At 54.0% G+C, this 24978-nt stretch overlaps 5 protein-coding genes across 5 annotated transcripts; 4 read left to right on the top strand and 1 right to left on the bottom strand.

The window, feature by feature from the left end:
• Positions 1-346: 346 nt before the first annotated feature.
• On the top strand, positions 347-6500 carry J4E85_004958 (uncharacterized protein; the record flags this gene model as incomplete). The annotated part of the gene is made up of 5 exons (XM_051469209.1): positions 347-429; positions 530-3139; positions 3185-4611; positions 4659-5262; positions 5315-6500. 5 exons carry the CDS (start codon positions 347-349, stop codon positions 6498-6500), a joined length of 5910 nt encoding a protein of 1969 aa, XP_051327424.1.
• A 3807-nt stretch (positions 6501-10307) lies between these two features.
• Positions 10308-12158, top strand: J4E85_004957 (uncharacterized protein; the record flags this gene model as incomplete). The annotated part of the gene is made up of 1 exon (XM_051469208.1): positions 10308-12158. One exon carries the CDS (start codon positions 10308-10310, stop codon positions 12156-12158), a length of 1851 nt encoding a protein of 616 aa, XP_051327423.1.
• A 1019-nt stretch (positions 12159-13177) lies between these two features.
• J4E85_004956 (uncharacterized protein) lies at positions 13178-14207 on the top strand (the record flags this gene model as incomplete). The annotated part of the gene is made up of 2 exons (XM_051469207.1): positions 13178-14177; positions 14200-14207. 2 exons carry the CDS (start codon positions 13178-13180, stop codon positions 14205-14207), a joined length of 1008 nt encoding a protein of 335 aa, XP_051327422.1.
• Positions 14208-17825: 3618 nt separating this feature from the next.
• On the top strand, positions 17826-18999 carry J4E85_004955 (uncharacterized protein; the record flags this gene model as incomplete). Its single annotated transcript, XM_051469206.1, has 3 exons — positions 17826-17999; positions 18052-18214; positions 18266-18999. The coding sequence occupies 3 exons, from the start codon at positions 17826-17828 to the stop codon at positions 18997-18999; spliced, it is 1071 nt and encodes a 356-aa protein (XP_051327421.1).
• Positions 19000-19494: 495 nt separating this feature from the next.
• J4E85_004954 (uncharacterized protein) lies at positions 19495-22412 on the bottom strand (the record flags this gene model as incomplete). Its single annotated transcript, XM_051469205.1, has 2 exons — positions 19495-22214; positions 22268-22412. 2 exons carry the CDS (start codon positions 22410-22412, stop codon positions 19495-19497), a joined length of 2865 nt encoding a protein of 954 aa, XP_051327420.1.
• Positions 22413-24978: the final 2566 nt, after the last annotated feature.

Below are 24978 nucleotides of genomic sequence, written 5' to 3'. Positions count from 1 at the left end.
GCAAGGGGCAGCGACGAACGGCTGACTAAGGCGGCCAGTGAGGAAGGCACTGAGCGCCAAGAGGAAGGCGCGGCTGCTCTGGGGTAGGAACGTCATACTGGATGTCCGGTGGTGGCCTGCGTACCTGACTTGTTTGAAGCCAATGTGCGCTTCCAGGCACTCGACGACAGGGTCTATTCCAATCTGGGACTCCCTTTTGGCCATTCTTCACGCGCGCTCTCTCCTCGACACTCTCGCATTGGCTCACGGCGCCTCGTATCTTTACTTTTAGCATGTCGCGGATTGCCACCGCATAGCCTAACAACATTCGCTCCACCTGACTGCGCCGCCGGAGGAAAGAGACACCATGGCCGAGACGAACCCGGAGTTGCAGGCCAAGCTGCAGGAGCTGGACCACGAACTCGAGGAGGGCGACATCACACAGAAGGGGTTGGTACTCTCCCGCATGCATATACACGGCTTCTATCTTCACGGTTACTGCCGCTGTCGCATTCGCATCCTCCCCCACGTGCGCTAACGAGTCGCACAGCTACGAAAAGCGCAAGACAGTCCTCCTGTCGCAGTACCTGGGGCCCGACTTCTCAGCGCAACTGCAGCATGACCTGCGCGGACAGAGCCCCGCCCAGAGCGAGGGCTCAGGCTCTCGCAGCGCATCCCTCGCCGCCCTCTCTGGGCCAAACCCACAGCAGACCCAGCAGACGCCGCACATCGAACTCCCCCGACCCGACTCGTACCATGAGAGCTCGCCGCAGGGCACCATGGGCTCGTCGATGCACTACCCCAGCTCTTCGACGAGCACCGCTGGCGGCAATTCGCAATACATGGCGTACCCACCGAGCCAAGTAGGGCGCTTCCAGGAGAAGCAGTTGGGCCTGCGCACAACTTCACTGCAGCGCAATGCCTCCCAATTGTCGCAAGGGAGCGAGACGTTCATACCCCGACCCCAGACGCCCGAGTACACCTACTCGCGCGAACCCACGATGATGGGCAACTACGCTTTCAACCCGGATACCCAGCAAGGCTTCGAGAATGGCTATGGGTCGCCTGGAGAGGCCAGCAGGAGGAGCACGATGCTGGACGTGAACCAGGGCTACTTCTCCGACTTCACAGGGCAGCAGATGCAGGACCAGCGCGACTCATACGGTGGACCGAACCGCTACTCGACGGGCGACGCCTTCTCCCCGACCGCTGCGATACCACCGCCGATGATGAACCCCAGCGACCTGCCCGTGGGTGCTGCAGACACCATGATGCCATTGGAACCGCGAGATCTGCCCTTCGACGTATACGACCCTCACAACCACAACATCAAAATGTCCAAGTTTGACAACATCGGTGCTGTACTACGCTACCGCGCTCGTACGCAGCCGAGGACTACCGCTTTCTGGGTGTTAGACGCGAAGGGCAAAGAAACGGCTTCCATCACTTGGGAGAAAGTGGCCAGTCGCGCTGAAAAGGTCGCCAAAGTTATTAGGGACAAGAGCAATCTTTATCGGGGCGATCGCGTGGCGCTGGTATACAGGGATACGGAGATCATCGAGTTTGTCGTGGCTTTGATGGGATGCTTCATCGCGGGCGTTGTAGCAGTTCCCATCAATAGCGTCGACGACTATCAGAAACTCATCCTCCTCTTGACCACAACCCAAGCACATCTCGCACTGACCACGGACAACAACCTCAAAGCCTTCCACCGTGACATTAGCCAGAATCGTCTCAAGTGGCCGAGTGGCGTCGAATGGTGGAAGACGAACGAGTTTGGAAGTTACCACCCCAAGAAGCATGACGACACGCCCGCCCTGCAAGTGCCCGAGGTAGCATATATCGAGTTCTCTCGCGCGCCAACTGGCGACTTGCGTGGTGTTGTACTGAGTCACCGCACCATAATGCATCAGATGGCTTGCATCAGCGCCATGGTCAGCACCATACCTGCCAACAACCCGAATAGTCAGGATACTTTCAACGGCAATTTGAGGGATTCGTCTGGCAAGTTCGTCGCGCCAGTGCAGAACAGAGCACCTACCGAAGTCATTCTTTCTTACCTCGACCCCCGTGAAAGCGCTGGTCTCATCCTGAGTGTCCTGTTCGCTGTCTATGGTGGTCATACTACTGTCTGGCTGGAAACACCCACCATGGAGACACCTGGTCTATACGCGCACCTCATCACCAAGTACAAGTCAAACATACTGATCGCCGACTATCCGGGTCTCAAGCGCGCCGCATACAACTACCAACAGGATCCTATGGCTACTCGTAATTTCAAGAAGAACACGGAACCCAACTTTGGCTCAGTGAAGATTTGCTTGATTGATACACTCACTGTCGATTGCGAATTCCACGAGATTCTTGGAGATCGTTACTTCAGGCCCCTACGGAACCCCAGGGCACGAGAGCTGATTGCACCTATGTTATGCTTGCCCGAACACGGAGGTATGATCATATCAGTGCGCGATTGGTTAGGCGGCGAAGAGCGCATGGGATGTCCATTGAGCATAGTGTCAGAGGAATCGGATAACGAAGACGAGGTCGATGACAAAGCCGCGGCAGCCAATGGCTATTCTAGTCTTATCGGAGGGGGCACCACGAACAACACCAAGGAAAAGAAAAAGAAGAGCCCAACAGAATTGACCGAGATCTTGCTGGACAAGGAAGCATTGAAGTTGAATGAAGTTGTGGTTTTGGCCATAGGAGAGGAAGTGAGCAAGCGCGTGAATGAGCCCGGCACTATGAGAGTTGGCGCTTTTGGTTACCCGATACCCGATGCGACGCTGGCCGTCGTAGATCCAGAGACTAATCTTCTGTGCTCCCCTTACTCGATAGGGGAGATTTGGGTAGACTCGCCATCATTATCTGGAGGTTTCTGGCAGCTGCAGAAGCATACGGAAACCATATTCCACGCCCGGCCATATCGGTTCGTGGAGGGTAGCCCGACACCACAACTGCTCGAACTCGAATTCCTACGCACTGGATTGCTCGGATGCGTAGTGGAAGGCAAAATCTTCGTCTTGGGCCTGTACGAGGACCGTATCCGACAGCGTGTCGAATGGGTAGAGCATGGTCAACTGGAGGCCGAACACCGATATTTCTTCGTGCAGCATCTTGTCACCAGCATTATGAAGGCGGTGCCCAAAATCTACGACTGGTAAGTGTAATCGGATCCACGTGTGATCAAACTAACACCGTGTAGTTCATCTTTCGACTCGTACGTCAATGGCGAATACTTGCCTATCATCCTTATTGAAACACAAGCCGCATCGACTGCGCCTACAAACCCAGGCGGGCCGCCGCAACAACTTGACATTCCCTTTTTGGACTCATTATCTGAGCGATGCATGGAAGTGCTGTATCAAGAGCATCACCTACGAGTCTACTGTGTGATGATCACAGCACCAAATACGCTTCCCCGAGTCATTAAGAATGGTCGACGAGAGATTGGAAACATGCTTTGCCGAAGAGAGTTCGACAATGGCTCACTACCCTGCGTCCACGTCAAGTTTGGCGTTGAGAGGTCGGTCCAGAATATCGCACTAGGCGACGACCCCGCTGGCGGCATGTGGTCATACGAGGCATCCATGGCACGCCAGCAGTTCCTCATGCTGCAGGACAAGCAATATTCCGGAGTGGATCACAGAGAAGTCGTTATTGACGATAGAACGTCAACACCTCTCAATCAGTTCTCCAACATACACGACCTTATGCAGTGGCGTGTATCACGGCAGGCTGAGGAGCTCGCCTACTGCACTGTCGATGGCCGCGGCAAAGAGGGCAAAGGCGTCAACTGGAAGAAGTTCGACCAGAAGGTTGCAGGTGTCGCAATGTACCTGAAGAACAAAGTCAAGGTTCAGACCGGTGACCACCTTCTTCTGATGTACACGCATTCGGAAGACTTTGTCTATGCCGTTCATGCGTGCTTCGTCCTCGGGGCTGTGTGCATTCCCATGGCACCAATTGACCAGAACAGACTGAACGAAGATGCTCCTGCACTGCTACACATCATTGCCGATTTCAAAGTCAAGGCTATTCTCGTCAACGCCGATGTTGACCACCTCATGAAAGTAAAGCAAGTATCGCAACACATCAAGCAGTCAGCAGTCATCCTCAAGATCAGCGTGCCGAACATGTACAACACCACAAAACCACCTAAGCAGTCTAGTGGTTGCCGCGATCTTAAGCTGACGATACGACCCGCTTGGATACAATCTGGTTTCCCAGTTTTGGTATGGACGTACTGGACACCTGATCAAAGACGCATAGCTGTGCAATTGGGCCACAGTCAGATCATGGCGTTGTGCAAGGTCCAGAAAGAGACTTGTCAGATGACGAGCACGAGGCCGGTTCTCGGTTGTGTGCGCAGTACCATTGGACTTGGCTTCATACACACCTGCGTCATGGGTATCTTCCTTGCAGCACCGACATACCTCGTCTCGCCTGTCGACTTTGCACAAAATCCGAACATTCTCTTCCAGACATTGTCGAGATATAAGATCAAAGATGCGTATGCGACGAGCCAAATGTTGGACCACGCTATTGCGCGAGGCGCTGGAAAGAACATGGCTCTACACGAGCTCAAGAACCTCATGATTGCGACCGACGGTCGGCCACGTGTCGATGTTTGTAAGTATTACAATGTTGATGAATATATGGTCACTAACATCTGTCAGACCAGCGCGTACGAGTACACTTCTCCCCAGCAAGTCTCGACCGGACAGCGATCAACACCGTCTACTCACATGTACTAAACCCCATGGTCGCGTCGCGATCATATATGTGTATCGAACCGATAGAGCTACATCTCGATGTCGGCGCTCTTCGAAGAGGTCTCATTATGCCCGTCGACCCAGACACCGAACCCGGTGCTTTGCTAGTTCAGGATTCCGGTATGGTACCTGTTAGTACTCAGATATCAATCGTGAACCCGGAGACAAACCAGCTTTGCCTGGTCGGCGAGTACGGTGAGATCTGGGTTCAGTCTGAAGCGAACGCACACAGCTTCTATGGTTCGAAAGAACGCTTGGATGCTGAGCGCTTCAATGGCAGGACTGTCGACGGAGACCCTAACGTACGATATGTCCGCACTGGAGATCTCGGCTTCCTACACAACGTCACACGTCCGATAGGCCCCAACGGTGCGCCAGTCGACATGCAAGTGTTGTTCGTTCTAGGCAGCATTGGTGATACCTTTGAAGTCAATGGTCTCAACCACTTCTCGATGGACATTGAGCAGTCTGTGGAGCGCTGCCACCGGAACATTGTTCCTGGCGGATGGTACGTACCCTTCAAGCATCTTCCCCATTCTATACATACTCACTCTCTCCAGCGCTGTCTTCCAAGCAGGTGGTCTCGTGGTCATCGTCGTGGAGATCTTCCGTCGCAACTTCCTCGCCAGTATGGTGCCCGTCATCGTGAACGCCATCCTAAACGAACATCAACTCGTCATCGATATCGTATCTTTCGTACAAAAAGGCGACTTCCACCGATCCAGGCTTGGAGAGAAGCAAAGAGGCAAGATCCTAGCCGGTTGGGTGACGAGGAAGATGCGCACAATCGCACAATACAGCATCCGCGATCCGAACGGCTCAGACGCGCAAATGATCAGCGAAGAGCCTGGTGCAGGCCGCGCCAGCATGAGCGGAAGCATGTTGGGTATGGGCCGGATGGGACCAGCAAGCATGAAAGCAAGTTCCACTCGAGCACCAAGCTTGCTCGGCATGACAGCTACAATGAACAGCCTCTCGCTATCACAACAACAGCAACAGCTATCAACAAGCCCTGGCATGACCCCTCAACCAGGCCAACAATCTTCCGTCTACACACAAAGCATACCCGAAAACCCACAAGGCGGCCAGTACCAAGGCGTCGAACTCCACGACCCCAGTGACCGCACCCCAACAGACAACCGCATGTCCTTCCTCCCCAACCTCCAACTACACGACGGTGGGGCAATGGACTATTCGCCCCTTGACCGAGCCGGTCCTTTCCACGAAAACGCACACCAGCACCAGCCTGGAAACTACCAAAACGCATACCATCCCCAACAGCAACAATACGAGTCCAGCAGCAGCGGCCTAAGCGGCCAAGTCCCCGACGTACTCCGCCCAGGACCCTCCGACGACGCAAACAACCCCGGAACGTGGAACAACAGAGATTTCTACAGCGACAGCACGCCTTACTCTTCTTACGATAACACGTCACAAGATCCCAATATGCAACAACAGCAGAATCAACAACAACAACAGACCTGGACAATGGACTCGCAACACAGCCAAGGCTACAACGCCGGATACGGCGCAGGCGGCGGCGGCGAAGAAGTCACGCGCTATGTCAGCCACGGCTCGTATGATAGCAGAGCGGGTGGGAATGGTGGTGGAGGCGGTGGCTTGCGCGTTGCGAACCGCGATTCTACGGCTAGTGAGAGTGAGGATGATAGTTGGAGGAGGGATGTTCTTGCTCAGATGAATTTCGCTGGGGGGCCGGGGAATGCTGGGGGGAGTCATGCGCAGTAGTGGGTGGTAACAATGAATGGAATAAGCGTATGTGAGGTGTTGTGTTAGTATCATGTTGTGGTTTTGCGGTGTTTGATGAGGATGAATGATCAGGACGACTGAAGCATCATTCGCGTTACAGTATAGTGAAGAAATCGCGGTATGAGGGAATAAGTAGAAGTCCAAGCCCAAGTCGACATTGGGGATCCTTCAAGTACCCATCCACCTACACCGCACCATCCCCATCCTACTCCCATCCCGTCTCCCATCTCATCATCTCCCACGCCCCAAAGTCAAGACGGTTATTCTGCAGTCCAGCCCCAGTCCATTCCTACACCAACACCTCACACTCACCGACAACCCCACCGAGGCCGTCCTGCGAAAAGGTCTTGGTCCTGCAGCTCCTCATGTTTCACATTGAGCGCACGCCAACCTGCTTCTGCGGCCTGTGGCGTCCCTGACGCCCACGAAGGAACACATCTGCTGTCATTTCGCTAGCGGTGTTTCAGGCACATGTCAAGCTTTTCCGACATGGGAGGGAGGCGGGAAACAGGTTCGCGGTGATGGGGACATGACATGACATGGCGCTGACTGCCAGCGTGAATATTGAGTTGGATTAGGTGGGTTCAATGAAAAGATGAAGCGGGGTTGGTATGTTCATGCGTTCTGGAAGCATCGAAATGTGGTAGGTGTTATCGGACCTTTTTTGTATGGAAATCTCTACAATGTACTACTACTGTACCCAGCCGCACGGAGTGGGATGTGTGGAATCTGAATAATGGGTTTGGTTCAATCGTCGGGTTGCGCGAAGACCCGGGTTCCATCGATCGAAGTTTTCCGGCTTCCGAATTTTCCAGTCTTCATGCACGTGGTGGATTGGGAGTGGGGTGGGTGTTGTGGAATACGATAGTTCGGTACGCTTGCGAGAACGGTGGTTTGGAAAAAGTAAACGTGGCAACGCGCATCGTGATCGGAGTGAAGAGAGGTTTGATGTATACCCATCTGTCTATGCGATCGTGTGTTTGTTGTGGTTTGTGTAGCATGTGTAGTAAAGGGCCGTATAGCGCACGCTTGCGGGTGTCTTGGGTATGCGATGAGATGAGATGAGACAAGACCGTGCAGCGGCTCGAGGGACAATCTTCAATCTGACTTCGTGATCGGCTACCAGGTGGTCAGATCTAGGCTCTGTAGTCTACAATTTGCTTTTGGCTTTCTTGGAAGTTGGTGCCATGACGGCGTAGGACCGAATTTTGGGCACTCAGCACTGGAAAGCGAATGCGAGTTGTATGAGCTGTACGCAGCACGTCTGAGGCGCGCAGCTACTGACGCAACTAGACTCTTCGACGCTTTGAGTAATGTGAAACTGTACGACCATCCTGAGGATGAGAATAATTTTTCCGGACTTCACCAAGCTGCGACAGCATTTTCCTCTCGTGTGTTGTGGGTATAGTACGGAGTTCATGCGCAGCCGAAGGATCGGACATGTGGGCGTTACGCCGTTTGACAGGCGCTATTGTTTGACAGCCGGCGGGGCAGCGCATTGCTCACGGCAGACGGGCGCAAAGAGGTCTGTTTCGACGTTATCGCGAGGTACCGTGAGCGATGACGGAAGGAGGCGTTTGTCCCGAAGCTATCGCATGTTTGAAACACGACAGAACGGAGGGGCAACAACACGGCGGGGCTCATGCAAGCAACACCAAGTCGGAGGTACCAAATGGTAGATTATCGTGGTAGAAGCAGTGTTCTGAGAATGGTGCGACCGCAGTGTAAGATCATGTAGGGTTCTTGTGGCGATCATTAGGCCAATCTTTGGTTTTATTGCCTAGCACGACTGGGCAAACTTGAGTTCGCTGTCGAGGAGCGTGTTCCCGAGACCCGGGTAACCGATGTCTTGGTGTCTTGGTGTTTCAATCTTATCGCAAGACGGAAGGGACCCTGGTGTCAGTCTGAATCGCATCAGGCACGGGAAGGCGCGAGTCGCTCGGGGTGAGAACTGTCGCAAGTCATTTCCGATAACAGCCTGCGGGCTTAGTGATTCATGGCAGGATTGCTGTCGCGCAGATGAGGTGAGTGCTGTGAAATTCAATGAAATGATGTGGTGATAGGGTTAGCATTGTCAATAATTAGGAGGAAGTGACGGCGGACCGTGTGGTCGGTCGAGTAAAGGCAGCCGCGGCATTGCAAGTGTTTTCTTTGTTGTGGCGCAGTCTCGATGAGCGCATGGATGGCTGCCCAGGTGCCATCGCATGAACTTCACATGACAGCTGCTTATGAGACTCACCCGACAACCGAACCAACATGACCAGACGGAAGAACCCTCGCGTCTCAAACTCAGGGCCTCATCACACTGCTGCTCCGACACCAACTCGCGCGCAGGGTTCTTCATCCTCCTCCGGTTCGCGCTCGCGCAATAGCACAGTGGAGATTTCATCAGGACAGCGCGTGGCGGCACCAAGGAACAATTTTGCCTCGGCGGCCTGACCGAAATGTCAAGATGCATGAGAGGCGTGCAAAAGCCGTTTTACCAATACCGATGGGTATGATTTTCCCCAGGTTGTTGATGAGGTTGACTCGCTTGTTGTTCTGTCTTGGGGCGGCTACTTTAGGCGCCGGAGTTCTGGAGCCGCACAAGTCTTGGGAGGGACCTTGCTTTGGCTCCCGTATTGGCAGAAATAGATTGGACGGCTGATTGTGATTTATGGAAGCGGGTGTGGCGGACATGGGATGGTGGTGAAGAGATGGGAGAGGTGAGATGGCAGAGGTGGGATGGTATTGAGGTGGTGTCTCTGGTATTGTCTGGGGCGAATGGAGGTCAGCTGATCAGTTATCAGGCGTATACAACACCCATCGCACAGCACACGGGACTCGGCATCGTTCTGGTTCTGGATCAGGTCCCACCGTCAGGCACTCGGCCATTCCCGTTGGCGGTGGACAGACGGTGAGCTGAGGCTTGGTTTCATGGCGCATCCAGGCACGCCAATGTGAGTGGCCGGCTTCCTTCGTGTCGTTTCAGCGCCTAGACTGTCCGGGCGCAGCGGAGCCAATCATCCGCCTGTTCCGATTCCCAACCCCTGCCACGCCCTCACCAACCCTCCCATGTTGCGAACTTCATATCCACTGTTTCCCTCGCTCCCCCTCTGACCTCACGCTCGCCGTCCCTTGTCGTGTCGTTTCCATACCTTCGTTTCTTGTCCAACTGTTGCTCACTCGCTACGGCAACATTGAACACCCCAATACATTCGCTTCTCACACTGTCTTCGAGCCGGTTTCTAGTCCCCTATTTCCCGTCTTCAGCCCCTAGTGAAGACAAAGTCTATTGACGTCGCTTTCAATTTCCTCGGCCCTACTCGCCTTCACCGTCGCTACTATCGCTATCGATACTGCACATCGCAATCGCCGCCTCACGCTTCTGTCGACTAATTCCACCGGACTGGACCGCGTCTCGTCTTCAACACCACCCCATTCACCACCTCGACGTGCAGCGCACTGTCGGTTCTCTCAATCTTTGTGCCTACACACCGGCTCCTTCACGACACATTGTGATGTATTCACGGTGACCACGACCCAACCTCGCCCCACACTGTCAACATCTGCCGCTTCGTTAAGCGCGCGTGGGATATAGGTCCATTGACAACGACGTCGCGCCATTACTCCTGCTTCAAGAACCTACCGTCACCGAAAACAGCACCTGGTAGTGCGCAACACAATTCACCGATCGCGTCGCATCACACAGCCTCGCACACCCGAGAACCAGCAGCTAGCAACCCTCGTGAGCACCGACTCGCGAGCGACCTGTACTACTCAACAACCGAACACAATACCCGAGACATGTCTCTCACAAGATATCTCCTCCGCCTCCGTGGCGCCCAACCGACCGCGCCAATGACCAAGCGCCACTTCCTCTCAGACTGGGACGCCGCTGAGTTCGACGATCTCAAATACTCGTACGGTCTGGAGGGTGTCGACCAAGTCGGCAACTACATGTGGGTCGACACCTTCCTGTACCTGTTAATAGGCATCTCCGGCATCCTCCTTCTCCTGCGGATATCAAACATGTGGTGGAAACACAGCCGTCATCTGAGCGCCATGGGAAACCCAAAGCAAAAGTACTGGGAAGTCAACCGGACAGGCTGGTGGCCGTGGCTCAACCGCCATGTCCTGATGGCACCCCTATGGAAGAAGAAGCACAACGCTCAGTTTCAGATCAGCAGCGCCATCGACAACGGAACGCTGCCTGGCAGATGGCACACCATCATGTTGGTCATCTACGTAGCCCTGAACGTCGCCTGGTGTGTGGCTCTCCCCTACAAGGTGCTCGACCACAAGGAGACCCTCGCCGCGCTCCGTGGACGCTCAGGAACACTCGCTGCCCTCAACCTCATCCCCACCGTCCTCTTCGCCCTTCGCAACAACCCACTCATCACCCTTCTCCAAGTCTCGTACGATGACTTCAACCTGTTCCATCGCTGGGCTGCGCGAATCACCATTGCGGAAGCCATCGTTCACACTGCTGCCTGGTTGTACAACACCAAGCTCGCAGCAGGATGGCCTGCCGTTACAGCTGCTCTCCACACTGAGGGCTCGTACGGCTGGGGTATGGTCGGAACCGTTGCCTTCACCTTCCTTGGTATTCAGGCATGGTCGCCATTCCGCCACGCTTTCTACGAGACCTTCCTCAACATTCACCGTGTTTGCGTCATCGCTGCGCTTCTCGGTCTCTACAAGCATCTGGAGCTGCACAGTCTCCCGCAAGTTCCCTGGATGCACCTGGTCTTCTTCTTCTGGGCTGCCGAGTGGGCCTGCCGATGGGCCTCAATCCTCTACTACGGCATCGGCCTCAGGCAAAGATCGTCAATCACTGTCGAGGCCATGCCTGGAGAGGCTGTTCGCCTGACCATCAACATGGTCCGCGAGTGGACTCCTCGCCCAGGATGCCACGTGCACATGTGGATGCCAGCCCTTTCCCTCTGGTCGTCGCATCCCTTCTCCGTCGCGTGGGCTGCAACACTCACCCCAGATTCCAAGGAGATGACACTGCCCATGCTCGAAGGCGATGTCCTTGCGATGCATGGCCGTCCCCAAAAGTCAAAGCAAATCAGCTTGGTCTGCCGCGCACGTACTGGACTTACCCGTCACATGTACGAGAAGGCCTGCAAGAGCCCCAACGAGCAATTCACCACCTTCGGCTTCATCGAGGGTCCATATGGCGGCCACCACAGCCTCGACTCCTACGGAACCGCAGTACTATTTGCTGGCGGTGTAGGTATCACTCACCAAGTCATGTACCTGAAGCATCTCGTCAACGGCTACAACAACGGAACCACCGCAACACAAAGAATAGTCCTTATCTGGACAGTCCCCACATCCGACTGCCTGGAGTGGGTACGGCCCTGGATGGACGAGGTCCTCCGCATGAAGGGCCGCAAGCAATGTCTCCGCATCAAGCTTTTCATCTCAAGACCCAAGGGTCGCGTTGAGAGCAGCAGTGAGACAGTCAAGATGTACAGTGGTCGTCCGCAACACGCGGCCTTGATCGAAGAAGAGGTCAAGAACCGTGTTGGTGCTATGGCTGTCACAGTGTGCGCGTCGGGCGGTATGGCGGATGGCGTAAGACATGCGGTTCGACCGTTCCTTACGCAAGGTAGCGTTGATTTCATTGAGGAGGCCTTCACATACTAAGAGGCCTTGGTCAATGTACGATACTGTTGGCAACGTTACGCTTAACAAATTCCTTGTTCATCGCCTACTATCGCACCGCATCGTGCACGACGCTTATGCTCGACCACCTTGGGCAAACCACACCCGGGTTCATTGTACATCACCTCTCTCGTCTACTACCCAGTCGAGAACTCACATAACTATACCAAAACATTACCTTTCTTATTATCCGCATTGTTCACTTCTTTGTAAATACCTCCTACTTAATGCTTTACTTCTTGTCCAATATGTCACCGTCTCATACTTGTCATGTCTCTCCTTGAATCTCTGATCGGCGTTTTATGAGCGATGCATTTGTTAGCGTATCTGGGTCTTTGTAGATATTCGGCGTAGCTTTGTGTATAACAGTAGCATATCCTCTACCAAAAGTTCGACCTTCCTCCTTGTTCTCTTCATCTGCTCGCGCACTGCAACTACTGATCTTCTTGGTGTTTACTGATCGGGAACAAGGGTAGATCTCTAAGCCTCAGGTGTTGAACAGGGTACTGATCCAGACCTTCTCTCATCACCTCTAAGCCCACTCAGTCGTCACTCCCCCCACTTCCTTTGTTCGGACGTCCACGTAATCGCGGTCTTACGTTCTCGATATGTGGCTTAGTCGGCCAGGGGCACACCGCCGACCTATCCGTGCACGCCAATGATTGGCCGACACCACGTGAAGTGGACCCTCGGCCAACTCAATACACAGTGCATCCCCACATTGGCGCCGAAAAGTGGCGGTGACGACAGTGTGGCTGATTCACTGCAGTCGCGACTTGCATCGTGTTGTGTCATGGGTGTGTATAAATAAGAAGGTGCTACTTCGGCGGGGATCGTGCTTGTCCAAACAGTGTGACGTTGTCGAGAACCTTACCTTCAACTTTAAATAACCCTCCCGCTCCCGCTGAATTTCGATCTTCAAGTCAAATCGCGATACACTCAACCTTACCTATTATAACCTAGTTATCAAGATCTAAGTTTATTCCTTCGTACACAACACCATGTCTGGATACGACGGCTCCGGCTACAACCAGGGCGGATACGGACAGCAAGGCGGTCACCAACAACAGGGTGGATATGGACAACAGGGTGGTTATGGACAAGACAATTACAATGGCGGTGGTGGACACCAGCAGCCTCCTCACCACCAACAACAGCCCCATGGTGCTGCCAGCGCATACTACGGTGGTCAAGGAGGCCCTCAGGCCTACGGTCAACAAGGAGGTTACGACGCGGCACCTCCTCAATACCAACAACTCCCTTCCGCCGCAGCTCATTCATCCAACTCGGGTCGCAACTCCATGAACCAAGGCCATCAGAACCAATACGGCGGCGAGGGCGACCCAGAAGGTGACCGCGGTGTCATGGGCGGTCTCGCCGGTGCAGCAGCCGGAGGCTACGGCGGCCACGCTCTCGGCGGCAAAGCCGGCCACGGCGTAGCCGGCACGGTAATCGGCGCCCTCGCAGGAGCCTTCGCGGGACACAAAGGCCAAGACGCAGTAGAAGAAAAGTGGGACGAGCGCAAAGAGAAGAAGAAGCAAGAAGAAGAGGAAGAAAAGCGCAAGAAGTACGGCCAACAACACCAAGGCCCCCCTCCCATCCAACACCACCAAGACACCAACAACCAGCGCTCCCAAGGCGACTTCGGCGGCAACTTCAGCGCCTGCTCGCGCGACATTCGTCTCGATGCTCATGGCGACTACACCCTCCACGCCCAATGCCGCCGCGCAGACGGCTCCTACCAATCCTCCTCCATATCCCTGAACCGCATCCTCGAGAACGACGGCGGCAGTTTCCGCTGGTCGGGCTCCAACTCCAGCGGCGGCGGCGGCGAAAACACTTACACTGTCCAACAAGGCGATACGCTCCGCGCCATTGCGTCTCGCTTCTCGCACTGCTCCTACGAGGATCTTGCTCGCCACAACAATATTACCAACCCAGACCAGATCTGGCCTGGCCAGAATCTTAAGGTCCCGGGTGGAAATAGCAGTCGTGGGGGTGGTGGGTTTGGGAGTTCGGCGAGGGGGATGAGGTTGGCGGATGGGGGGCAGAGGTTGGAAGGGGAGTTGGAACATCAGGGGCATTGGAGGATGAGGGAGGTTAATCTTGATGAGAGGATTAGTAATCGGGATGGTTGCCTGGTGTTTGTTTAGAGTTGAGTAGTTGGATAGGAGGATGAAGGTTGTTGGGAAAGGGGCTGTAGTGTACTTCTCACCTATAAACCTATGATACATCTCCAACATGATCAATTTCACGTTGATGTCTTGCTTCAAGTAGATGGGTGGGGGATATATGGCTGCTATCTTCTTAGCAAGTGATCATAACGCAGTGCGCGTTTCTCGTTATAGTCTTGTCTTGATCTAGCCGTGTTACCTTTCCACACAATTCGCATACCGCTTCAAGAAGTCATGCAGATGGACCAACGAGTCCGTCGGAGCGAGCGCCATATAGCGACTCTGCACATCGCCGGTATGTGCCAGTTCAAGATATTTACATGTCACCCACCATATCTCTAGTCCATGCTTGACAAAGCCTAGTAGCCTTTGTTCCTCAGCTTCACGTTTCGCGTGTAGAGCATCCCACAGCTCTTTCCAGCGTTTCGTGGCACGGGTTAGATTAGAATGTACCATCGGAGCCAAAAGAGTGGCTCGCGATACGAATACGATGGAATGTAGTGCTGCAATTATGCTTTAGCTTGAGACCACCAATGCTGACGATGCAGATGGGTAAACCTACCGAATATGCAAATCATGAGCAGCCGATGTTCAAGGACGTCGATGAGCGGACTCTTCTGCTCATCGGACCAGTCCTCGCTCATCAACGCAGAAACCAGTTGCTTGATACTGGGCTTCGGTCTCGCTAAGCGTTTCGACTGTGTACGTAAACGAGCATAATCTTCAGCCGTAGCCGCATCATAAAGTACATCATTGCACGGAAGCGTCTGCGAGACCTCCGCAATAGCAATCTTGGGAACCGAGTTGAAGAAGAAGGTAGCCATGCAGTCCATAGCAAAGATGAAGTGTACAGCTCTCACTCTAGACTCTTCGGCTATAAACGCATTCCACTCCGGTACTTGGTTTTGAGACCTCACTGTGATTGTTGGTTCGAGTAACTTGAGCGATCTCATTGCAGCGACAATTTCTGGATGTCTAGATATTTCGACTCGGCTGCGTGTGGCTTCGTTGTTGAAAGTACTCTGCAGAGCCACTATGAGTGATGCAGCTTGGACTGCTTCCAGAGCGCGAGGGTCGTGTCCGAAATTGGGTTTTGCGACTACATCGCGTAGATGCTCGAAGATGAAATCTTCGGCCAGATGGAAGAAGGAGCGAGATGACAGAGCGCCATCCGTGGGTGTGCAGTGTACCGACCCACCAAAGGCGACAGCAAGTAGCAAGGGTAGCGAGACCTTGTGCATATCGAACGTCGGCCAGTGAATGAGTGGCTGCTGTGGGTGGAAGACGGTGAAGTAAGCCCAGATACACTCTTCGAAGTTTTCTGCTGTAAAGACTGCTTTTGCGGCAACCACGGGGAAAGCGCCTTCGGGGTTGAAGTGAGCCGTTCGACATGTTTGGCTATATATAAAGAGCTGAGAACATAGCTCGTCGATCCTAGGTTGCAGAAGCGCGGTCGTTGGAGGTCTTTCGGGTGCCGGTGGTATTGAAGCACTGATGTCTAAATCGCTGTACACGAAGAAGTCTGAGAAGATGCCGAAGAGTGCCACATCCCTGTCGAAAAGCTGATGGTCTGCATCGTGGTTTTCTTGACTTTTGGACGACCGTACAGTCAATGGATCGCCAATGAAAGCACTGAGTATCGACTCGCGGCGGGGGTCTGTGTATTGATATAGGAACGTGATGGGGCAGGGAGGAAGACTCTGGGCGTTTTCCACTCCAGCCGTGGTGTCGCGGCTCAAAGGACTGGTAATGGTTGCATGAGTATCTTCGTGTAACGGCTGTGCATGGCTTTCGGTCGTTCTGAGCCGGCTTCGTCGTCCCGGTTTGGCAGAGGCTATCTCATCGTGCTCGCCTCGTTTTGGGCATGACTTTGAGTGTCTTCTGAGGACGTCGCTAAGCGATGTCAACGTCGTGGTCTCAGGCGCTTACCCGATACTAGCGAAAACCTACTGGCGAACGAACGTGCGGTTGCAGAAGGTGCATGTGTTTAGACGATCGCGTGTATCTTGAGTGTTGAGTAAGCTTTAAGTGGCATGTCGTATGGTCAACTTACGAGCCGACTCGTGTCGTCGCAAGTGACTGTTGCTCGAGAAGGATCTGCTGCAGGTGCTACATTTATGCGATATGCTGCCCGTGTTTGTTTCAATGGCATCTGGCATTGACTGGTTTTTCGTTGTTGACGCGGCTGCCCATGATGTGGGCTTTCCAGGGTTGAATGTGGGTTTTCACGATGTGGGCTTTCCGCTCATGTGGGCTTTAACTGCGGCCACCTTACCGCAAAGGGCCGACCACGTGACGCAGCATCGATGCTCTCCCCATACCTTCGTGTATCAACACTCCTGTTGCAAGAATGAGTTTACTTCTATCAGGTACTGCCTGTCATCATGTCGAAGCTGCGAGAGTTTTTGAGTCAAAGAAGCTGCTACGCATTCGGTATCATGCCACTCCTTCCATCTTGAATGAACCAGACTGACAGTGCCCAGCATTTACATCAAGACCTCACCTTGGAAGTCCTCGACTTAGCCCTACAGTATTTCGCAGCATTTCTTCTACCTCTTCCCATCATAAGACCGTAGGGCGAGATAAAAAGCGCAGCGACACACTCCTCCCATCAGCCGTCGTCAAGCCCAGGGGCGTCGTCGAACACGTCCTGTAAGCCACACTCTCCCCGAAATATCCAAACACTTCCTGACAGACTCCAGAACGACCACGGATCAAATACTCAACTGGGTTCGACAAAGCTCCATCCACCCACTGACCTTCGGCCTCGCCTGCTGCGCCATCGAAATGATGCATTGCTCCACGCCGCGCTACGACCAAGACCGACTCGGCATCATCTTTCGCGCGTCCCCTCGCCAGGCGGATGTGATGATCGTTGCGGGTACAGTCACCAATAAAATGGCTCCTGCTGTTCGGCAGTGCTATGATCAGATGCCAGAGCCGAGGTGGGTGATTAGCATGGGGAGTTGCGCGAATGGTGGCGGGTACTATCATTATAGTTATAGTGTGGTGAGGGGCGTTGATAGGATTATTCCTGTGGATATTTATGTGCCGGGGTGTCCTCCGACGGCTGAGGCATTGTTGTATGGCGTCTTTCAGTTGCAGAAAAAGATTAGACATACGAAGACGACGAGGATGTGGTATCGGAAATAGTTGAGTGTTCGTTAATCGAATACAGAGAGGCTCATATGAGAATTTGCTCTCTCACCTCTTTCTCTCACTTCGGTGCGCGGTACACCCTGTCGCTCCTGCTTCGTCGCTCCTTCCTTCCCTAACCGTCTTCACCCCGTTCAATTCTTCACCACTCACGACGCGATTGCGAAGCTTTCGCAAGCGCTATTAACTGTATCGTTTCTTCCTCATTCTATCGCGTCGCATTCAGTGTACAGCAATTGTAACTACCCGACAACGCGCACAAAACCGACGCCCGACGCGCTAAAGAGCATTACGAGAAGTGAGAGCCAAATCTACAAAAATGCCCAACTACAAGCCTGTAGAGCCCGAGACGGCGGACTGTTACTTCGACTTAGGTGTGGATCCATACGCCCCAGCAACAGACGTCAAGGCAGCATACTACAGATTAGCGCTGCAGCATCATCCCGACAAGAAAGCACCAGGTCAGACTGTAGATGCTGTCGAGTTCAGACGCGTAAGATCATTCACCCGAGAAGCCCAGCGATAACGAGACTAATGAGCAATAGGTGAACGAAGCGTTTGAGATACTCAGATACCCTAGTTCACGAGACGAATACGATGCGCTATACGAAGGCATACAGGAGGAATGGGCAGAGTACCGTTGCGCCTATGCGAAGCACAAGCTGCAGGAAGAGATAGACCGCATTGACGCTGAGAAAGAAGAAGCACGTGTACAAAGGGAGCAAAGGCGCCAGGAAGACGAGAAATGACGCAAAGCAGAGGAAGAGGCTCGGGCTGAAGCTGAGCGAATCGCAAGAGAAAGGAAGGTGAGGCTCGCGGAAGAGCGTTCGCGACAAGCAGCAGAGCGTGCGGAGAAGGAGCGAGCTAAGGCAGCTGAAGAGTGGTTGCGGAAATGGGAAGAAGAGGAGGAGGCTAGGCAAAAGCAGCGCCGCGAACAGCGCCAAAAGGAAGCAGAAGCACGGGAAGCGATAGTCAGAGAGCAGCATCGTCTGGAGCAAGAGCGGAAGGCACAAGAGTATCTCGCTGCACTGGAGGCACAACAAAAGCTCGCAGAGCAGAAGGTACGCCAGGCCGAAGAGCTGATGGTTCGAACATACATGGAGCCTCACTTCGCCAATACGGCCGACGCGGAAGCTCAGCGTATCCAACGCCGCGTCCGCCTGGCGCACATGTGGGCGCGAAAGCTTCATGTAGACGCGAAGGCAGCTAATGATGCAGCGCCTGATGCCAAATTCGAGTTGGTGGATTTAGGCTGGCACCGGATCGATGGCACTGCCACCTGCGACTTTTGCGTCAAGGACGTACGCTTGTACTTCTTTGCGTGTCCCTTGGGAGGCGCGGCAGCGTGCGGTGATTGTGTATACAAGTTTGCACACGGGTATGAGACGGCGAACGGGGAGGTTATTGGAAAGCGCAAGGTGGAGGAGAAGAAAGCCGCCAAGGTTGGTGGGAAGAAGGGGAAGGCAAAGGGCAAAGGCAAGGGGAAGAACTGAATGGACGTAAGACGCAGGTGATAACCGTGGATGTACAGTATGAGTATTCTAAAGTTGTCAGTGAGAAGTACGGATGTAAGATGCAAGATACGACAGAGAGTGTACAGCATACGCGTACCAAGATTGTCTGTGAAAGCACGTCAGACACAGGCCACCAAGGTCATAATAATATATGGAATGTCTGATACAAGTCTTACAGATGAATAATAACGACAAGTCCAAAGACCCAGCCAATTATGCCAATCCGTTGTCCCGAATGCACCCCAAACATGCCGTTTCCGTGATTATCGTAAAGTAACAGTATGAGTAACCATCCCAACACCGGGGGTATCTTTTGAAGAATAAACACCAACACTTTTCCCGCGCCCAAAACACCTTTTTGTCCCATAGCTTGTCGACCCAAATGTCCGTGATGATGCATGCAGCCGAAGACGGAATGGAGACAGAATAATAATGACAAGCTCAAAAAGAAGAGGGAGGAGATGGGTAAGGAGACTACCCGGTCCATCCCATATCCCCACCTTGCTGTCCACCCTGCCGTCCCAACTGTTGGGCTTGTTGCTGGGCTTGACGCATCATCATCATCTGGGTCATCTGCTGTTGGTTCATGGGCTGCATTCCTTGCATACCCTGCATACCGCCGTTCATCTGTCCGCCCTGCATGCCGCCCATGCCTCCATTCATCTGGTTCATTTGCGCCATGTTCATACCCTGACCCATGTTGCCCATGTTACCCATGTTCATGCCCTGCATGCCGCCACCTTGCATGCTGTTCATGGTATTCATGTTGCCCATCATGCCCTGAGGCAGCTGGCCACCGCTCGCCATGGCTTGTTGTCGCATTTGTAGGAGTCGAGAATTGTTTGCGGCGTTTGCGCGTTGTTGTTGGAGCATCTGCTGGTACTGTTGCATTTGCATGGGGTTGGGGGTGTTGCCGTTCTGCATGCCGTTCATTTGGCCGCCGTTCATCTGGCCGCCCATGTTGTTCTGCATATGTGCCATCTGCATCTGTTGTTCACGCTGCTCTCGCTGCTTGATTTGCATTTCCATCTGGTGGATTTGTTGCATGACCTGGGGAGGAATATTCTGGCCGTAGTTCTGCATGACCGTTTGCTTGTGCTGCTGATAGCGCGCGCGCATCTGCTGGAGATTCAGGTTAGCAAAAGTCATGGTCCCTTGATTATTGGGCATGCCATTCTGCTGCATGCCTGCTCCAGGTGACATATTCTGCATAGCCATTTGCTGTTGACTTTGCTGCTGATTTTGGGTCAATTGGCGGAAATAGTGCTGCGCGAGCTGGTTGCGGTATGCCTGCGGATTCTGGCCTTGCGGAACTCCCTGAGTCTGGATTTGCTGCGTAGCCTTTTGGAATGCCAGCTGTTGGAATTGTTGCTGCTGGTTACCTGGCGATCCTGTTTGCTGCATTTGCTGCATGCGAAGTTGCTGCTGCAGACGCTGTTGTTGCATCTGCTGAGCCTGTTCAGGCGTCATGTTGTGACCTGGCTGAGGTGTCTGCATCATCATTGGCGTTTGCCCTTGCATGGCCATAGATGGGCTGCCCTGGCCCATGCGACTCGGGGTCGGCGTCATGTTGCGATTCGGCATGGAGGCATTCATTACAGGCGTTCCTTGTACGATGTGCGGTGTGCCTGTGCGACTCAAGTTCTGCTGCTGACTGACGGAGCGCATCATGTTCTGGTGATTAGAGACGGCAGATGGTGGGCGAGCAGGACTGTTGATGGCCTGGTTCGAAGCGGTAGGTACCATCGGGGTGCCACCAAGTTGATGCGCAGCCTGCCCACCAAGTGATGGCGAGGCTGCAGCGGCGGCCATCGGTGTTTGCTGGCGTATGGTAGGCGAAAACTGAGATTGTGTAGCCGACTGAGGTGTCTGAGTAGCCTGTATGGCTGCCGCGTTCGACATCTGGTGCTGTGCTGCGGCTGCGGCTCGCAAGGCTTCACTCTGCTGCTGGTTCTGCTGCAGTTGTGCTTGATGTGCTTGCTGGCGAAGAGCCTGTTGCTGTTGACGCTCCGCGAGTTCGGCCTGCTGTCTGCTCTCGATCTCTCTCTTCCGCTGGATCTCAGCCTCCATCTGCGCTTGGCGTTTAGCTTGAGCGATTCGAGCGTCTTCCTCTTTCTTCCTCCGGTCGGCTTCCTCATGGTTTGCACGGATGTTAGCAATGGTCTTGAAGCGGGCAAATGTCTGGGAGTTGGCAGCGGCGCGCACAGCGTTGTCGTCGTTGCCGGCGGCTGTGGCCGTCATATTGCTCTGGTACTCGTCGCCCGCCAACATATAGCGCTGTAGAGCCTGAGCCTCTGCCTCGTCTGCAGCCAGCTCGGCGGTGGTCCTCTTGCGAGTCTTGCGTGGAGGGGCGGGGTTCTTGTTGTTCGGATGTGTGATGGCATCCATAAGTGCGAGCGATTCACCGAAGCTCTTGGTGGGCTCCAAATAGAGGGGTGGGCAGGTGGCCCTCAGTAACTCGGCCTCGAACTCGTGTACGTTGCTATCGTCGAGGACCATTTTTTGGCGTTTCGGGCTTGGGCCGTTTGCAAAGGTGGGCGTGGAGGGTACTGCCGTCATGGGAGTCGGCGGCATGCCTCCAGCTCTGCCCTGGGCTTGCATTCTTTTGAGGGTAGCCATGTCTGGTACCGGCGTGGTGGCCAGTAGCTGCATGTCGGCCAATCGCGACTGCTGCGTTGGAAACAGTACCACTGTGCCGACTTTAGCGATGCCTGGCTGCTTGGTCAGAGCCCCGTTCTGACCAGGAGCAGGCATGTTCTCCTTGTCTTCTTTGGTTTCTCCGTCTTTGCTCTGCGCGTTGGCCTGGGCGGCCTTCGCATCGGCCTGTTTGGCTGGAAAGGGTGCGAATGGAGAGGGTGTGATAAAGTTGTTGTAATTATGAATAGAGAAGGCGCTCGTGCCGGCCTCGCCAGTGCTGTTGGTGTCATCCTTGGGCTTGACGCCGGCCGAGCGGTAGTCGTGAAGCTCAACGATGAGGCAGTCGTCGTACCAAGGCGTGTTGAACTCGTAGAGCTCCTCGACCATGTTGTGCGGCACCTCCTTGTTGCGGATGGCCTGCAGCAGCTCGCGCATAGGCGACTGGTAGGACAACGTCTCCTGGGAGTCATTCAGGCGGAAGTGCTTGGGGTGCAGGTATACACGGAGCGACGGCGGCTTGCCCTTGTGCCTGGCCAGGATATCTTGCTGCGTGTAGACTGCGAAGCATATTAGCGCGTGTGCCGAAAACGGTAGCGAAGTGTGAATATACCATATTTCCTGGCCTCGTCGTGCTTCGCGCTCTCGTCCTCCATGTTGGACTGGCGCGTGGTAGTGCGCGCAACTCCCGGGCGCTGAGACTCGCGACGCAGGCGAGGAGGTTGCGCTGGGCGGGCAACTGCGACTGGGCCGGACATGATGGTGGTGACGGCGCTGCAGTTCGTCGACTCGCGGTGGGGCGGCGGTGGGACGGGCTTTCGGCCTGGGGAACCACGACCGGCAGCGGCGCGGCGTGCAGACGGCGGAGAGAGGGCAGGCGCAAAGATGCGCGCGATGCCCGAGGTGCTTCTGGCAGTGCGCGAGGGAGTGCGAGGGGGCGCGAGGAAGGGGCGACTCGAGCGAGGCTGGGCGTCCTATTGGCGATGTCTCGACGCGTGAGGATGGCCGACGTGATGTTTGCTGATCCGAGCTGATGCGCAGCTGCCTCCCCGTATGTCTAACCCTGTTTCATCATCCGCCACGTGACCACCACCTCACCATGACCTCCAGCGCTTCCACTCGACGTTGTCCACCTAGAGCTCGCGTCAATGCTAGAGCATCCGAGAAAGCGCTTCTTGCGAGATCCGATCGAGTTCAGTCGCGAAGCTACATGCCACCTCTTGGCATGATGACTCTGCCAGCAGGGCTGTGCCGCACACCGGCATTGCATCTGCACGCCATACCTAGGGCACTACAACATCCACAGCTTGGAGCTGATCCTGACACTCCCCTCACATCGAGCCACCATCTTGCTTGTCACTCACAAAGTTCTGTGTAGTCTACACGGCTCAACCCGGCAGCCAACACCGAAGTAGCCCTCCCTCGTCATGACGAGCCTCGAAACCCTGCCATTGGAACTCCATGAGCACATCTTCGCATACCTCATACCTCGCCAGCGTCATAAAAACCTCGCTTGTCTCGACCCTGACTACTGGAGCGAACAAGAGAGGCCCGACATCTACAACATTCGGTTGACCTGTCGACGTCTACGTACGGCGGCATGGCAGACCTTCGTTTGGATCCTGGAAGATCTCCCAACAAAGTGCCAAGAAGGGACACTGCGGAACCTAGCTGCCCTTCTCGAGTTACCTGAAATCTCGACTAGGCTCACATATCTAACTCTTTCACCTTACCATCTCTTCACGGAAGAAGGCTACACGCATCACTTGAGTGTCATCGCCGATTCTCGAAGAGACGAATTTCATGCGCATTGCGCATGGCTTCGAGATACCCGCTCGGAAACACTGGTCGCAATCATTCGCCTGGCCCCCAAGATCCGCCATCTGGTTTGTGTCATCGCAAGCCTCAGCCTTACATTTAATGATGCAGGTGAAAAGGCGTGGGTCGGCACGTTTTACAGCGAGGCTGTTGACCCTATGCACGTAAGTCCGACTCCTCAACCGTCCAATGGTCATTTTTGAATACTTGCCTGCATTTTACCTCCATCATCTGCTTGGGGGTCCTTTACATGTGTTGATGAGCTATACAGATCATTCAAACCGTCCTCAGAGATACACACTTGGCAGAAAGACTCGAATCTATGTACCTCCTGTCCAGTGAACACCAACACAATTTCAAACACACTGGCGACATCCCTGAAAGCCTCATTCCTTTGAGCTACGACAACCTTCGTCATCTAACACTTGCACTGAGGACCCGAAAAGTTTCCGACTTCCGCATTCGGGCATCGCATTTGACGAGCCTGTGCATTGTGCTCGACAGAATTTGCGACGAGGATCTGACTACATTATTTACTCAAGGAGTCTGCTTTCCCGAACTATGCCCTACCCTGCGCAGCTATACCATTCGTGGAGATGAGGTCCGAGATGATCAAGAATTTGCCAAGCTGGTGCGCCAGGTCCCGACTCGACTTCTATTACAATTCATTGCGCCAATCTTCGAGCGCGACTGGAGACTGCCGTTAGTCTCGCTCGAACACATCGTATCGACAGAGGAAGAAGATACAGAGTTCACTCGCATCCCTGACTTCCAGGGCAGCGGCCGGATCGGGTTATTAGTTTTCAGGAACTTCTACCATTTCATACCTCGATCGCGGCAGAACGCAGGAACCTCCATCAACGACAATACCAAAACAGTCGATCTTCACTGGAAACCCTACGAGGCGCTGCTTGCCAAGTGTGATAGCTCCCGTATTGAACACTTACCGGAGTGCGAATGATCCATTCAGGCGTTGATGTGGAGTGGTTACAGTAAGAGGTAGGTCTCGACCGGTCGGGGTGGAACGTCCAGAGGAAAGAGATGGCAAGCGAAAGAGGCTCATTGCATGATTTGAGGATAAGTCTATGGCGGCGACATGTGCATGTAAATATCGAAAGGGCGAATGTGATCTCCACGACATCGCCACAATGATGCACGAACACCCAAATCTGCGAGCGTCTTCACAGCGGCTATAGAAGATCATGTACTCAACCTTGACATGCGGCATTCGCTCCAAGATATTCCAAGCTTGCCGACTACTTCTGCACTTCCACGACCGTGTTTTAGTCACATCCCGACTTTAGTCACCGTAGACATACTTGATGCTTGACTCTTCATGACGCAGTGTCATTCAAGCAACAGTATGAGAACACAGCGCGACGATGAAACTATATATGGCGGTACTCCGACACCCATACACTTCCACAACACCTCATAATATATCAAGCTTTGTACTAGCGACCTACATCATCGTCGCCCACTCTCGGTACTTGGATCGATATTACT

This window comes from Alternaria conjuncta (assembly GCF_024043145.1).
Source record: "Alternaria conjuncta strain BMP 0040 chromosome Unknown scaffold_6, whole genome shotgun sequence".
Lineage (NCBI taxonomy): Eukaryota > Fungi > Ascomycota > Dothideomycetes > Pleosporales > Pleosporaceae > Alternaria > Alternaria conjuncta.
The sequence above is the reverse complement of the archived record's forward strand: the minus strand, read 5'-3'. Positions and strand labels throughout refer to the sequence as shown.